General features: G+C 48.9%; 2 protein-coding genes across 6 annotated transcripts; one reads left to right on the top strand and one right to left on the bottom strand.

Moving 5' to 3' along the window:
* The first annotated feature begins 21 nt into the window (after positions 1 to 21).
* On the top strand, positions 22 to 6,525 carry ZBTB8OS (zinc finger and BTB domain containing 8 opposite strand). 5 transcript variants are annotated; one of them, XM_030504920.1, is made up of 8 exons: positions 22 to 270; positions 1,549 to 1,733; positions 3,102 to 3,126; positions 3,690 to 3,811; positions 4,025 to 4,107; positions 4,509 to 4,561; positions 4,820 to 4,856; positions 5,287 to 6,525. In XM_030504920.1, exons 2-8 carry the CDS (start codon positions 1,646 to 1,648, stop codon positions 5,371 to 5,373), a joined length of 495 nt encoding a protein of 164 aa, XP_030360780.1. In that variant the 5' UTR covers positions 22 to 270; positions 1,549 to 1,645; the 3' UTR covers positions 5,374 to 6,525. The 5 variants fall into 5 exon arrangements, with proteins under 5 accessions (XP_030360780.1, XP_030360784.1, XP_030360785.1 ...); XM_030504924.1 differs by having other exon boundaries at positions 55 to 270; positions 1,552 to 1,733; XM_030504925.1 differs by lacking the exon at positions 3,102 to 3,126 and having other exon boundaries at positions 55 to 270.
* A 933-nt stretch (positions 6,526 to 7,458) lies between these two features.
* LOC115616087 (zinc finger and BTB domain-containing protein 8A-like) lies at positions 7,459 to 11,740 on the bottom strand. Its single transcript, XM_030504918.1, has 4 exons — positions 11,497 to 11,740; positions 9,584 to 10,563; positions 8,187 to 8,356; positions 7,459 to 7,913 (listed from the first exon to the last, which is right to left on the bottom strand). The coding sequence occupies exons 2-4, from the start codon at positions 10,536 to 10,538 to the stop codon at positions 7,584 to 7,586; spliced, it is 1,455 nt and encodes a 484-aa protein (XP_030360778.1). The 5' UTR covers positions 10,539 to 10,563; positions 11,497 to 11,740; the 3' UTR covers positions 7,459 to 7,583.
* Positions 11,741 to 12,064: the final 324 nt, after the last annotated feature.

A 12,064-nucleotide genomic window follows, 5' to 3' on the forward strand; every position in this document is an offset into this window, starting at 1 on the left:
AGGCAAAGGGCGGGGAGAAGAGGCAGGCGAGCGCGCCCGGCGGTCACGTGGGAGGCCGGCCGGGTGCTGCGGAGGCTCCCCTGGGAGCCGCCATTTTCCGGAGGGGCCTCGCTCGCTCTTAAAGCGGCAGCGCCCCGCGCCGAGGTTCGGTGCCCTGGCAGGGGACCAGGTTAGGGAGCGATAAAGGGCCGTGGCTGCGGCAGCGGCTTCCTCCGGTCACCACAGCCGTGGAGAGACCGTGTCGGGACCCGACCGGACCGGACCAGATCGGTGCGTGTGTGGTGCCGAGGCCTGGCCCTGCCTCCCCACAAGGCTGCCTTCGGAGTATCCTCAAGCTGCTTTTGGGTTATTAATTGTCTATAATCACTAATAACTTCCTATTTCAGTGGAGCAGTGAGCTCCTTGGGATGCGGCTGGTTCTGACCGGCCTGCTGTGGGTAACCTGGGGTGCTCAGTGGTGGATCTGACTGTCCACAGTCAAGACTTAACAGGTTTAAAATCAAAATGTGTTTATTACTGTTCAAGCTGCGTTTATTCCCCAAGGGGAGCGCTGGTGTCTCCGTTTCTGGCTTCTCTTTGTGAGATTACCTGGATGTTTACCTGAAAATAGAAACTGGAAATTCTCTGTAGTTGTTTCTGAGCCTCAGAATAAGAACCACTCCTGATTAAAAGTAGACTTGATGATGCTGTGTGTTATCTATGCATCTCTCATTTGCATTATTTGGGGAAGGCCTGGGCTCAGCTGTGGATAAACCTTAGAATACACCAAAAAGAAAGAAAGGAGAATAGTTATTTTATCTGGAAATCAGAGGAGCTCGTGTCTGAGGAGCATTAGCGAGCCTCAAGTTAATCAGGTTCTACAGTTTATGTCTGTTAGATTTACAAATGAAAGCTTGCATGAAACAGCAACTAAGATCTGGCCTGAGAATGAGACTTTTGAATGGGGATTTGATGATTCATTATATGGTTGGGTTTTTAATTAAAAACACAAATGTGTTCTGCATAGGAAAACTCCAGCACTTGTGCAACAGTTGTATTTGCCGTGCATGTGCTTCTAGGTTTGAAGGGTTAAATACAATCCCTGTCCTAAGAGAAAGCTTAAAAAGACGTTTTCCCTAAAGAAAAATGATCTGTAAGGTCACATTGAGGGGCTTGGAGGCAACGGGTCCTTCAGCTGCCGTGTAACACACCAGTGGGCTGAGCACCTCAGGAAGAAGTGACCTGAAGCATGAAAGTTTAATTCACTTTGCAGTTGTTTTATTATGTTTCATTATTACTGTCTTGTCTTCTTTGAGGATGAGTGAAATGCTTGGGCCTGTACACAACAAGGAGGAGGAAACGTGGTTTCTGGAGGGACTGGGTCTGAACATAACTAACGAGTGGTGTAGGGCTGAACTCGGAGCTTCTCCCAGGGACAGTTTTGAGAGCAAACAACTAAACAACATGCATTAGGATCTTGGTTCGAATACTTCAGCCTGTGTAGAGGCGTTACCAGTCTTGCTACCAAGTGAAGAACCGAACTGAGCGGCCCTTCTCCCTTCTCTGCAGCAGCATCACCAGGAAGTGAGGCAGGATTGAAGCACTGGTGGCTGGGGCCATGTTTCCTTGCACCAGGAAGTGAGGAGCGTGACTCCAGCCCGGAGCTATGGCAGCTGATGAGAGGGACTACAACCTGACGGAGGAGCAGAAGGCGATCAAAGCCAAATACCCACCCCTCAACAAGAAGTATGAATGTGAGTGTCCGTGTGACAGAGCCATGGCGAGCGGGAGGAAGGGGAAGGAAAACAGCAGGAGCTGCTTTTTAGGCACGCATGGGGTTTCTTAATATGCCAGCATTGTGTGTTTAGATTGTGGGATGCATCCGGAGCTGAATTAATAGAAATGAAAGATCTGCTGTTTATCACCAATACGTGCCTTTCTTGTCACGGGTGCTAAAGAAAGCATGATAAAAATAAATGAATTAAGTCTCACCTTGAAAACTTTCCCCTTTCAAGCTGTTCTTTAGCAAGGCAGGACATTTTTCTAATTTTCTTATATAGGAAGAGCCATTCAGGAGGATGTTGGTGTTCTTTGAGGTGTTTTCACTCCTACATGGATTAATTCAAGATCATTATCTCTCCCTTTCCCTACCCCTGGAATGTCTTCTAAGAACATGTCAAGCCAGTGGGTGGCAGCCCAAGGGCTGGCTGAAGGCAGGAGCCCATTCAGTGTCTGAGTGCTTTCTATTTCAGTGGTGTCTGTCTGGAGGGACAGTGTCTGTTCCTGTTAGAATATGTATTTTTAGGATGCGTTCAGATCTCTGATAGCAGCACAGAAATACAGTGACGTACCACAATAGTCACGCTGCTTCCATAACTGGAAGAGGTTTTATTCTTCTTTTACATCCACTGGAATTTGTTTGCTTTAGAGACCGTTGTTGAGAATCCATTAATAGTGTGTGAAGGATCTAACCAGCATCAGAACCTTTCAGTCAGTGATCATGGTGTGGCATTAATTTTACATGCCCAGTTAGCCCTGTTTCTGCCAACCTGGGATAATTTTGCATTTCTTTCATTCCTCTGAGTGAATATAAATGATGATCATGTAAAACTTGATACCCACTTGGGATGTTAATCCCACCTTTTTAGTGAAGATTGCCTTCTACTTTGTATTTTTTTAAGTCTCGTTTTTGCATAATGGGTGGTTTTTGGGTGTGGACAGTTAAATTTCTTCACTGAGCTGGAAATATTTGCAGATCTCATCCTCTGCATGAATAATTTCCAGTCCTGCAGACTTCAGCAAAACTCCTGGTTAAAGTTTTCTTTTCTTGCAGTTAACATGTAAAAGCCTGTTGTGTTACAAGAGCCATCCCTTGCACCCAGTGCTGTACACGAAGGGCACTGGCATCATTACATTAAACACTGGTTGTCTGCTTGGCAGAAATAATCCAAGATTCCACCTGTGCTTTTTCTAATCTACTTTAAAATAATCCCCATTTCACATCTGAAAATGAATGCAAAAAGTTCTTCTAACAACAGGATCTGATTTTGTGGGGTTTTTTAATCCTCATTTTTTAAATATGTTTGGTGATGTCATGCCTTCTCCTTTTCTTTCCCCCTCAGACCTGGATCACACAGCAGATGTGCAGTAAGTATGGGGGTTCTCAGTGGGACAACTGGATTATTTCTTCCACTACTTTAAGTCTGGAGTAACTGGAAGTCTGGCTGCAGATGTACACTTTATGGAACTATGAAATGACACATTCTGGGGTTTTTGATGGTCAATTTTGGTTTTGCTTTTGGGAGCATAGAATCAAGTTTGGTTTCCTCTATAGTGGAATATTCCTGCAGTTAAGGAATTGTAATATTCCTGATTAAGCCTCTGTTGCTTGGAAATGTCTTTTGAAATCCCCTTTTAATACCTTCTTTTTAAACCAAATTTCTTCTGAGTAGTTCACTTTTATAGACATAATCAACCATATTAGAAAAGAACTTTCTTGAGGTCTGATAACATTTATTTTCCATATTCTCCCGAGAAACTCTTCTCACAAACTGTCTGTAATCTGCCCAAATACATAGGTATAGAAAAGCAAGTACTTTTGTTCATTCCTTTGCTCTGCATTAGTTCCCATGTTCCGATAACTCACCTACGCATTACTTTGGGATTTCTTTTCCCATTACAGTCTGGTGAATTATCCCATGTCTTTTTAGGCTACATGCCTGGGGAGACACTTTGGAAGAGGCCTTTGAGCAGTGTGTTATGGCCATGTTTGGCTACATGACTGATACAGAGACCGTGGAACCTGTGGATACAGTGGAGGTGGAGGCAGAAGGTAAGTGCTCCATTGGAACTCTATGAACCTGGAGGGAGAAAGGTACCAGAGTTTTACATGTAGTGTTGTTGCAGTTAATTGGAGTCTACTTAAGCATCACTAATCTGAATCTTCTAATAGAGCAGAAGCAGGACACCTGATGTGTAGTCTTAAAAATGTTTGGGCATTCTTGCCAGGAGTCAACTGACAATCCTCTCTGCTTCAACCCTGCAGGCCATGACATGTTGTCTCTTCTCTTCCACTTCTTGGATGAGTGGCTGTATAAATTCAGTGCTAATGAGTTCTTTATACCCAGGGTGAGTGTTCTGGTTTGATCTTTTTCCATTTGTAGGTTGAGGCTATTCTCTGATAATACCAGCTCTGAATTCAGTGTTGCTTTAGGAGAAAAAGGGACACAACAGATCACTTCAGCACAACACATGGAGAATTGAAAACACCAGGGCAGAAAGACTTGAGAAGCAAATTGTTAAGCTTCATTACCACAAACACCAATTTGCTATTACAGAGCTGCTATTGCATGGCTCTGCTGCCTTCACGTTCCACGTAGCAGTGTATCTCTTTGAGGCTGCTCAGATTCTCTGGGTTTAGATTCCATCTAAACAGTGGAATATAACCCTTGTAAATGGGATTTACTGAGAATTTGAGGCTGAAGGTTGAAGATGATACTGACATGTTTCCCCTCTCACTTTTTCTGCAGGAGGTGAAAGTGCTTTACATTGACCGAATGCAATTCAAAATAAGATCGATTGGGTGAGCTTAAATGATGAGTTGAGTAATGAAAATGGTTACTGAAAACACACATACTGCCTTCAGAGTAACGCTCTGCAGTGCCATGATGTGCTGGACTTCACTGGTGCTTTCTAAAGAGTGGATTGTGGGCTTCTCTTATTCCTTTGAGGCTTGAAATGATTTGAGGCTCGCTGTCCTATGCTCATCAATGAAACTGATTATAACATTTGGTAAATGCTACCAAAATTCCAACCACTTCTCTTCTTTTTGCCTTTAAAGGTGGGGAGAAGAGTTCTCTTTACCCAAACACCCTCAGGTATGCAGGTTCATCTGTACATCTTTCACATTTTAGAGGTGGGATGGGGAGGTGTGGTGTCTTTTAAAGCAGACCTCCAAGTTCTCCAGAGATCTACTCTGATAGCAAGGCACCAAACTTAAGTATTGGCATGGGAAATGTTGATGTTGATGAGGTAAAAGGAGGATGAGGTAAAAGGAGGAATTTGTACTATTCAAGAGGCAGTAAAGTACGGGAAGAGTTACTTATTCACTATTTGGCCTGGCCAAGCCCTTGCATTAGTGTGCCAACTTTCTTCTTCATCAGAACAAATACAGCTACAGCTTTTTGGGGAGGAAAAACTATTAAACTGGATAGCATTTATAGAAGGTGATAAATACTGAGTATTGACATGAGCTGCTACACGGGATGTCATTTAGAATATCCATGCTTTTGTGTCTTCTCTCTTTAGGGCACAGAGGTCAAAGCCATAACTTACTCAGCCATGCAGATCTGTGAAGATGAAAAGCCAGAAGTCTTTGTCATCATTGATATTTAAAGCAAGAAAAGCGTGGTCCAGTGGATACTTGTCATTGGCTGGCAAAAGTCTCTTAAACTCTAATGCCCGTGGAAGTTACAAAGGAATTGGCCAACTAAAGTCACAAATTGAAGAGACTAACGCGGTTAATGTCAGCCTGTGTTTCGACTTGAGGATGGTGAGACAGAGAAATACCTGCATGCCAGGAAAAATAAGAACTAGCTGGGGTTTGGGGGGATGTTGAGAAGAAGAGAGAGAGTTATAGGGGCTGAGAGCCTCTCAGGAATGCTGGCAGTCAGCTTTTAAGGCTGACACATGTCTTAGGTGCTGTATAAACTAAATAGAGAAATTAGCGGAGCTGCTAGCTAAAATACTGCCTTTTTGCAGGGTGGCAGGAGATCTGTTCAACTACATGATTTCATTTGTAGGTTTAAATGTTCTAATTCTGAGGTGCGATCCTTCCCCCATGTTATATATAAAGGGTCCAAAATCCTTGCAGTGGGTCAGATTTAATGTAGACAAATTTCGGGCAATTCAAAGGACAGTTAAACTATACTGATGGAAAACCAACCCACCACGCCTCTACCTTCAAAGGAAGTCATGCCAGCAGGTGGTGCTGAATTGCTGTAAATAAATTCCCACATGAAATGCTAAAGCATGTGACGATGTACATCGAATCCTAATGGCAAGTGTTATCTTGCTGTCATTACTAAAAAGTAGGCAGCTTTGCTGCCATTACAGAAAGGGATGCTCCAGCTTTTCAGGGGGGTTCACTCCCAACTATGTCTGGTGAAACCTCATTCTTTTAAAAAGCAGATGATTTGGATCAGCTTCCCTATGTTCCTTTAGAAAGGACAATACAATCCTTTCACGTCAAAGGATTATGGACTTCACTGCATCTAAATTAATCACAAATAATCAAAAGAGTGTTTTATTTTAAATCACAGGACGGCAAATGCTTGTTAAAGGTGAGCAGTGCATCAGGCTGTGCTCCTCTTTGAGAGTCAGTGCTGCAAGTACCTCGCCTCTGGAGGTAGTGTCTCATCTTTGTTATAAAGTCACCTTAAACACACATGACTTTATTTCCATATTGTGAAGATTAAGGACTAAAACCCCTTTTATTGTTTGAGAAAGCTTCAATGCTGAAATAAAACTTGGAACTGGGACAATTAATGAGTTGTGTGCGAGGAATTTTGGCCAGTGGAATTTTAACACCAATGAATTAAATGAGTGCTTTGCTCTCTGCTGAGGTGAGCAGACTTTTCTGCAAATAAGGATAATAGTATGCCTATTTAACACAAAAATAAGGATGATATTCACACTGGGGCGGGGATGAGGGGGTCCCTCCTCAGGAGGAGTCCTAGGACTCTCCACGTATGCCCTCTGTAACACACAGTGGTGCTGGGGAGGAAGGGGAAGGGCTGCACCCGCCTGCGGGCGCTGCTTGGAACGACCGGCCCAGGCGTTCCCTCAGCCCGCTGCACTCAGCGCCATGGCGGCCGCTGCCTGCTCCCCTCAGCCCGGCACAGCGCGGCTACCGCCCCTCAGCACCGGCTTTGACACCTCATTGGCTGGCCCGGGGTCAGGCGACTGGGATTGGCCAATCAGGCGTCGAGTTGCGGCGGCTTTGTTCTCCACAGCGGCTGCGGGGCTGAGGGGGCGCGGCGGGGAGCCCGTTCCTCCTGCCCAGCCCTCGAGAACGGGAAATCGATGTGGTTAAACTTTAACTTCGCACAAGCGCTGAGATGCCCTGTGGATCACAGGATGAGTACGGTAAAGTGCTCTGCTTTCAGATACAGTGACTGGAACTTGCTAGAAAACCAGTCAGAATTAACGAAGTAAACGTTAGTCACTTCTTTTCTTAAGATTTCTTAAGTACTTACTATAAAACAGACCTTAAATTCGCCGGGTTCCACTTGCACAGCCGTGGCAGTGACAGGTTTCAGCTGGCAGCACGTTCACCGAATGCCCTGTTCACTTTCATTATCAAAAGTTGCTCTGAGCAAGCCTCTGATGAAATCTAAAAACCAATAAGTACTCTCTGGATGATATTTAGCAGTTCACTGTTGCATGTCTGTAAGTACATACCAACTCATTTATAGTCTGTATTTTGCTCCTCGTAACAGAACTGGAGCAATATTTCATTTTAATGAAAGTAATAACCCAGCATTAGTTGGTAGGACACGAGTAATTTAATCTTGACTACAACGCTAACAAATACACAAATAGATCTACCTAAGATTTGGTTTCACCTTTTCATCTACCTCACCTGGAACATCGTCATTAACGTGGCGAACAACCAAATTATACGGTTCCTCCTCCACTGTCCCTTCATCCGATTTCTGTTCCTCCTCCAGAGCCCATTTGGGACGTTTGTTTCCCGTGGAGGAGATGGGGGAATGTTCTGCGTCCAAATCCTCGGGAATGCTGTCAAAATTGGCTTCTGCCAGACACTTGTGGCACAGTCTGTAGCGTCTTGTTCCTTGCTGAACCACACATCCCGTTAGTTCGGTTACGTGACGCTTGCATTTCCTGCAGATCAATTTGCCAGCTTGATGTATCTAAAGAGATTTAAAATCGGGGAAAACGTCAGCGTTTAGCCAAAAAAAAGTGTATTTTTTTTTTTAATTTACCTTTTGTTTTTAGAAAAAGAAAATTCAACGAATCGGGTTTTTTTAAAAAATTAAATTGTAACTGGAATTTGCCAATTTAAACAACAAATAGTTAAAGTTGAGGTGCAGCTCTCCTGGGATTAGTTCTGGAAATGGCTGAGCAGCCGGTAGCAACAAAACCTTGTGGGTTTTCCAGACCAGATGCCGATGGAGGTGCCGTACCGTTTGGAAGTGGTTCCGTAAATGTTCCAGTCGGGTGAACCTCTTCCCACACACGTCACAAGGGTACGGACGCTCCCCCGTGTGACACCGAAGGTGCCGCTTCAGGTCCGCGCGGCGTTTCACTGTGTGTGTGCAGAACGGGCATTTGAACCGCATCCGAGGTAGGTCATCTGGGACAGAGAAACACGGAGTCAGTCATTGTGTAGTAATTTGGTTGGTTTTCAGCTTAAATAAGTAATTCATGTTCAGCCTGGAGAAGACAAAGCTCCTTAAGGGGAGACCTTAGAGCAGCTCCAGTGCCTAAAGGGGCTTCAGGAAACCTGGAGAGGGGCTTTGGACAAGGGCCTGTAGGGACAGGACAAGGGGAATGGCTTTAACCTGCCAGAGGGGAGACCGAGCTGAGCTCTGAGGCAGAAGTTCTTCCCTGTGAGGGTGCTGAGGCGCTGGCACAGGGTGCCCAGAGAAGCTGTGGCTGCCCCATCCCTGGCAGTGTTCAAGGCCAGGTTGGACACAGGGGCTTGGAGCAACCTGCTCTAGTTGGAAGGTGTCCCTGCCCATAGCAGGGGGTTGGAGCTGGATGAGCTTTAAGCTCCCTTCCAACCCAAATAATTCTATGAGCCTCTGATTAATGTTCCCTTTGGTCTGTCACTAAATAGGAAACATCCCCAAATATCATCCCCCAAAGCCAGTATTTCTTATGGAGCTTGTTAAACGGCCATTTCAGAGTGTTTTCTTTCTTACTCAGGGTATTCTGTAGAGACACAGATGATCATGACTACACAGCTATTATCTGTAGTCATCAGATCCGACTCTCCCATCAGCTAACCATTCACAGCTTGGACATTCTAACCTCTAATATAGTAGGATGCACAGAGTCTTAAAAATACACAATTATAACGAAATACAGGTACATTTATTTTGGGCGTATGCTGTCAGTCGGGTGCTTTATGTAGCGTGGCCCATCGGCTGTGAAGTGGGAGCTGGTTTGGTCTGTCAGGGAACGCAGCATCCTGCCATGGACAGGACCCTCTCCTGTGACAGCCTGGCGCTGGATTTAGGCTGAAAGCCTCCATCACTGGCAGGCGTTGGGGATCTCACAGGAGAAATTCAGGTCCCCAGGTCAGCTACAGCTCGTGAGGCTTCATTAACCACCACCTGTGTCCGGGTAATGTGCCACACATTGCTTTCATTTCATGGAACACCTGGGTCAAACTCTTTGGTTGCAATTCTCATGCCCTGCTCTGGCTCCAAAGTCTCAGGTGCTATAATTGAGGAGATAAAACAATCTGCAAGTCTAGGCATCGTTTGGGTTTTCATGCAGCCATACAAATTCTCTTCAAAAGATCATCTGAATTCTTCCAAATAAAGACAAACTTTGCAAAACTGTATTTTTTTACCTTCATTCCAAGTACTCATTACTCCTAAAATCGTGGGCATTGAAGTGTATAGTTCCTCTGCCTTAAACTCCACGAACTCGGGCGTCCTTGACAGCTCTTGTTCCAGATGAGCAACAGACCACCTCTTCGGCCCCGCGTCCGATCCATCACGATACCCATAATCATGGTCAACATCATTCTCAGCATCAAATTCAACCTCGTCTCTCACACGGGAGATGTGGCCGGTGTCCGAGGCGCTGCCAGTGCCACCAGCCCGCTCGGCCTTGGTGGGTTTACACTGCGCAAAGTCACGGCTCTGAGCCAGGCCGAGGTGCTTGCGGCGCTTCCTCGCCGAGCCTGGCTTTCTGCCTCTCTTGGAGAGCTGCGTTTCTGCCCGCTGCAGGATCACCTGCGAGGACAGGCAGCTGCTGTAGCTGCTCCAGGAGTTCTCATTCGCCGCAGCAGCCTTTTCATCCGGGAGGGAGTAGGAGCGCCGAGGGTTGCTCTTCGCTTTCCTCCTTGAGCGATACAGGGTGGGACGGGCAGGGTCGTTGTTCGTGCTTTTGGCTGAAAGGCTGAGGTACCGATCCTTCTCCTTCTCATTAATGTCCAGGGAGGACTTAATGAATGTCTTACAGACATTCAGAATATCCGTCATCTGCAGATAGCTGGCAGCAGACATGACCTCGATCACATTCTGACCAGTTAATGCCAATATGCCCGAGTACACGAAATCCAGGATAACCATAAACGTCTCTGGAGAGAAGACCTCAAATGTGGCTACAGTCGGCTGGCTCGTCTCCTTCGAGCTCTGGGAGAGCAGCATCTTGAAATAGCCGCTGCTGGCAAAGAGCACATTGCGATGTGCTTTGAAGACCTTCCCCTCCACCAGGATATCACAGTCACAGAACAAGTCCTGCTTCCGCTGTTCGTTCAGCTGCTCCAAGAGGTGAAACTGATGGGAGGAAATCTCCATGCCCGCGGGGAGCCAAAGGCTTGCTCTAGAGGAAAAGCAAGGGGACCCGTGACAACCTAAACCAGCGGGGCTGAATGTTGTTATTAAAGAGATGGGTCTCTGTTTAAACTCGTGAATATCGTACGCGTTACCGATGTCCAGCGCTGGAAAGCCGCTTTGGCAGACGGCTGCCTACCGGAGCCTCCGGGCCGGGACCGGCTGCTGCGGGCGCAGCCTCTGCCACAGCGCATCGCGGCAGCAGCGGCGCCCCGGCGGGCGCAGCCCTCCCGGCCCGGGCTCGCCCGGCATTGGCGGAGGCCGCCGTCACTCACCCGCCCGCCCGGCCGCATTGGCCGCTCAGCCCTCGGCCGCCCGGGCCGCCCGGCGCCGCCGGACCCGCCCGCCGAAGCGCGGAGGCGCCTGGTGCCTGCGCGGGGTCCCTCCTGCCGCGGGCACCGCAGCGCCCGCGACCGCCGGTGCTGCGAGCGGATGTGCGCTGCCCTCCGCCGAGCGGAGCGGGGCAGGGCTCGGCTCCGCTCGGTTCGGCTGGGCTGGGTTGAGCGTGCAGCTCGGAGCCGCCCGCGGTACCGGAGCCCCGGCTGCCGCTCCGCCGGAGCTCCCCGCCAAGCTGCCGCCGCCGCCGCTCGGTGCCAGGCGCCCGGCGTGTCCCGAGCCGCGCCCGCCCCGGCTGCCCGCAGCCTCCCCGCGCCGCCGGCGCCCCTCCCGCCGCGCCCCCGCCGCCCGCTCCCGCGCAGCCCTTTGTTGCCGCGCCCGGTTCCTTCCAGCCGCGCCCGGGGCTGCAAATGGCGCCCGCGGAGGACGTCGCGCAGCCCGAGCCACGATCGGCTCCGCGGGGCCGCCGCGCACGGACCCCGCAGCCCGCGGAGCCCGGAGCCGCCCCCGCAGCGGGGTCGCTACTCGCCGCCTTCAGCCCGGCGCCCGGCCCGACCTGTCGGTGTACAGCACAACCGCCACTCACCGGGCGGGTCCTGCGGGCGGCTGCCGCTGAGCCGAGGGGAGCGGGCGGTGGGTGCGGGGTCCCCGGCCCCGCGTCGGGGCTGGCGGTGGCTGGAGGCGACGCGCCGGTCCCGCAGCCCCGAGAGCCCGAACGGGAGAGAAACAAAAGGTATTTGCTGACGTGGGCGTTGGACAGAGACGCCCGAGGGCCGGGGACACAGTTAAAGGGGCAACGCACCGATTGCCGGCGCAGCCCAGCGGCTGCCTCCGCCCGCCCGCCCGCCGCCGGGGCCGCTCGCCTCGCCCCGCACCCACTCGCCGCCCGGGAGGCTGTTGCCTTCCGCGGACAATGCGGTGTTGCTGAGAAAGGCCAGTCCAAATATGTATGTATGTGGCAGGAAGGTACGACCTGAATGGAAAACCTCTGTCCTTGTGTCGTGTAGGATGTGGTACATGATTCAATATAGCAGCAGTTCTGTAACGGGAAGTTCTATATTCAAACAATTGAGCTAATCCTAAAGCAAAGTACTGCAAGTGTGAGTGCAGTGACAGATTGTCCTTTTTGTTCCTTCTGTAAGGAAAAAGAAAAT

Source organism: Strigops habroptila, chromosome 12 (genome assembly GCF_004027225.2).
Source record: "Strigops habroptila isolate Jane chromosome 12, bStrHab1.2.pri, whole genome shotgun sequence".
NCBI classification, from domain to species: domain Eukaryota; kingdom Metazoa; phylum Chordata; class Aves; order Psittaciformes; family Psittacidae; genus Strigops; species Strigops habroptila.

Excerpts from the sequence above, each read along its gene's own strand:
- ZBTB8OS (XM_030504920.1), top strand. The coding sequence starts at position 1,646 with ATGGCAGCTGATGAGAGGGACTACAACCTGACGGAGGAGCAGAAGGCG. Across the intron at positions 3,812-4,024 it reads AGTGGAGGTGGAGGCAGAAG|GCCATGACATGTTGTCTCTT; the intron begins GTAAGTGCTCCA and ends TCAACCCTGCAG. Across the intron at positions 4,562-4,819 it reads TTCAAAATAAGATCGATTGG|GTGGGGAGAAGAGTTCTCTT; the intron begins GTGAGCTTAAAT and ends TTGCCTTTAAAG.
- LOC115616087 (XM_030504918.1), bottom strand. The coding sequence starts at position 10,538 with ATGGAGATTTCCTCCCATCAGTTTCACCTCTTGGAGCAGCTGAACGAA. Across the intron at positions 8,357-9,583 it reads AATGAGTACTTGGAATGAAG|ATGACCTACCTCGGATGCGG; the intron begins GTAAAAAAATAC and ends TCTCTGTCCCAG. Across the intron at positions 7,914-8,186 it reads TACGGAACCACTTCCAAACG|ATACATCAAGCTGGCAAATT; the intron begins GTACGGCACCTC and ends AAATCTCTTTAG.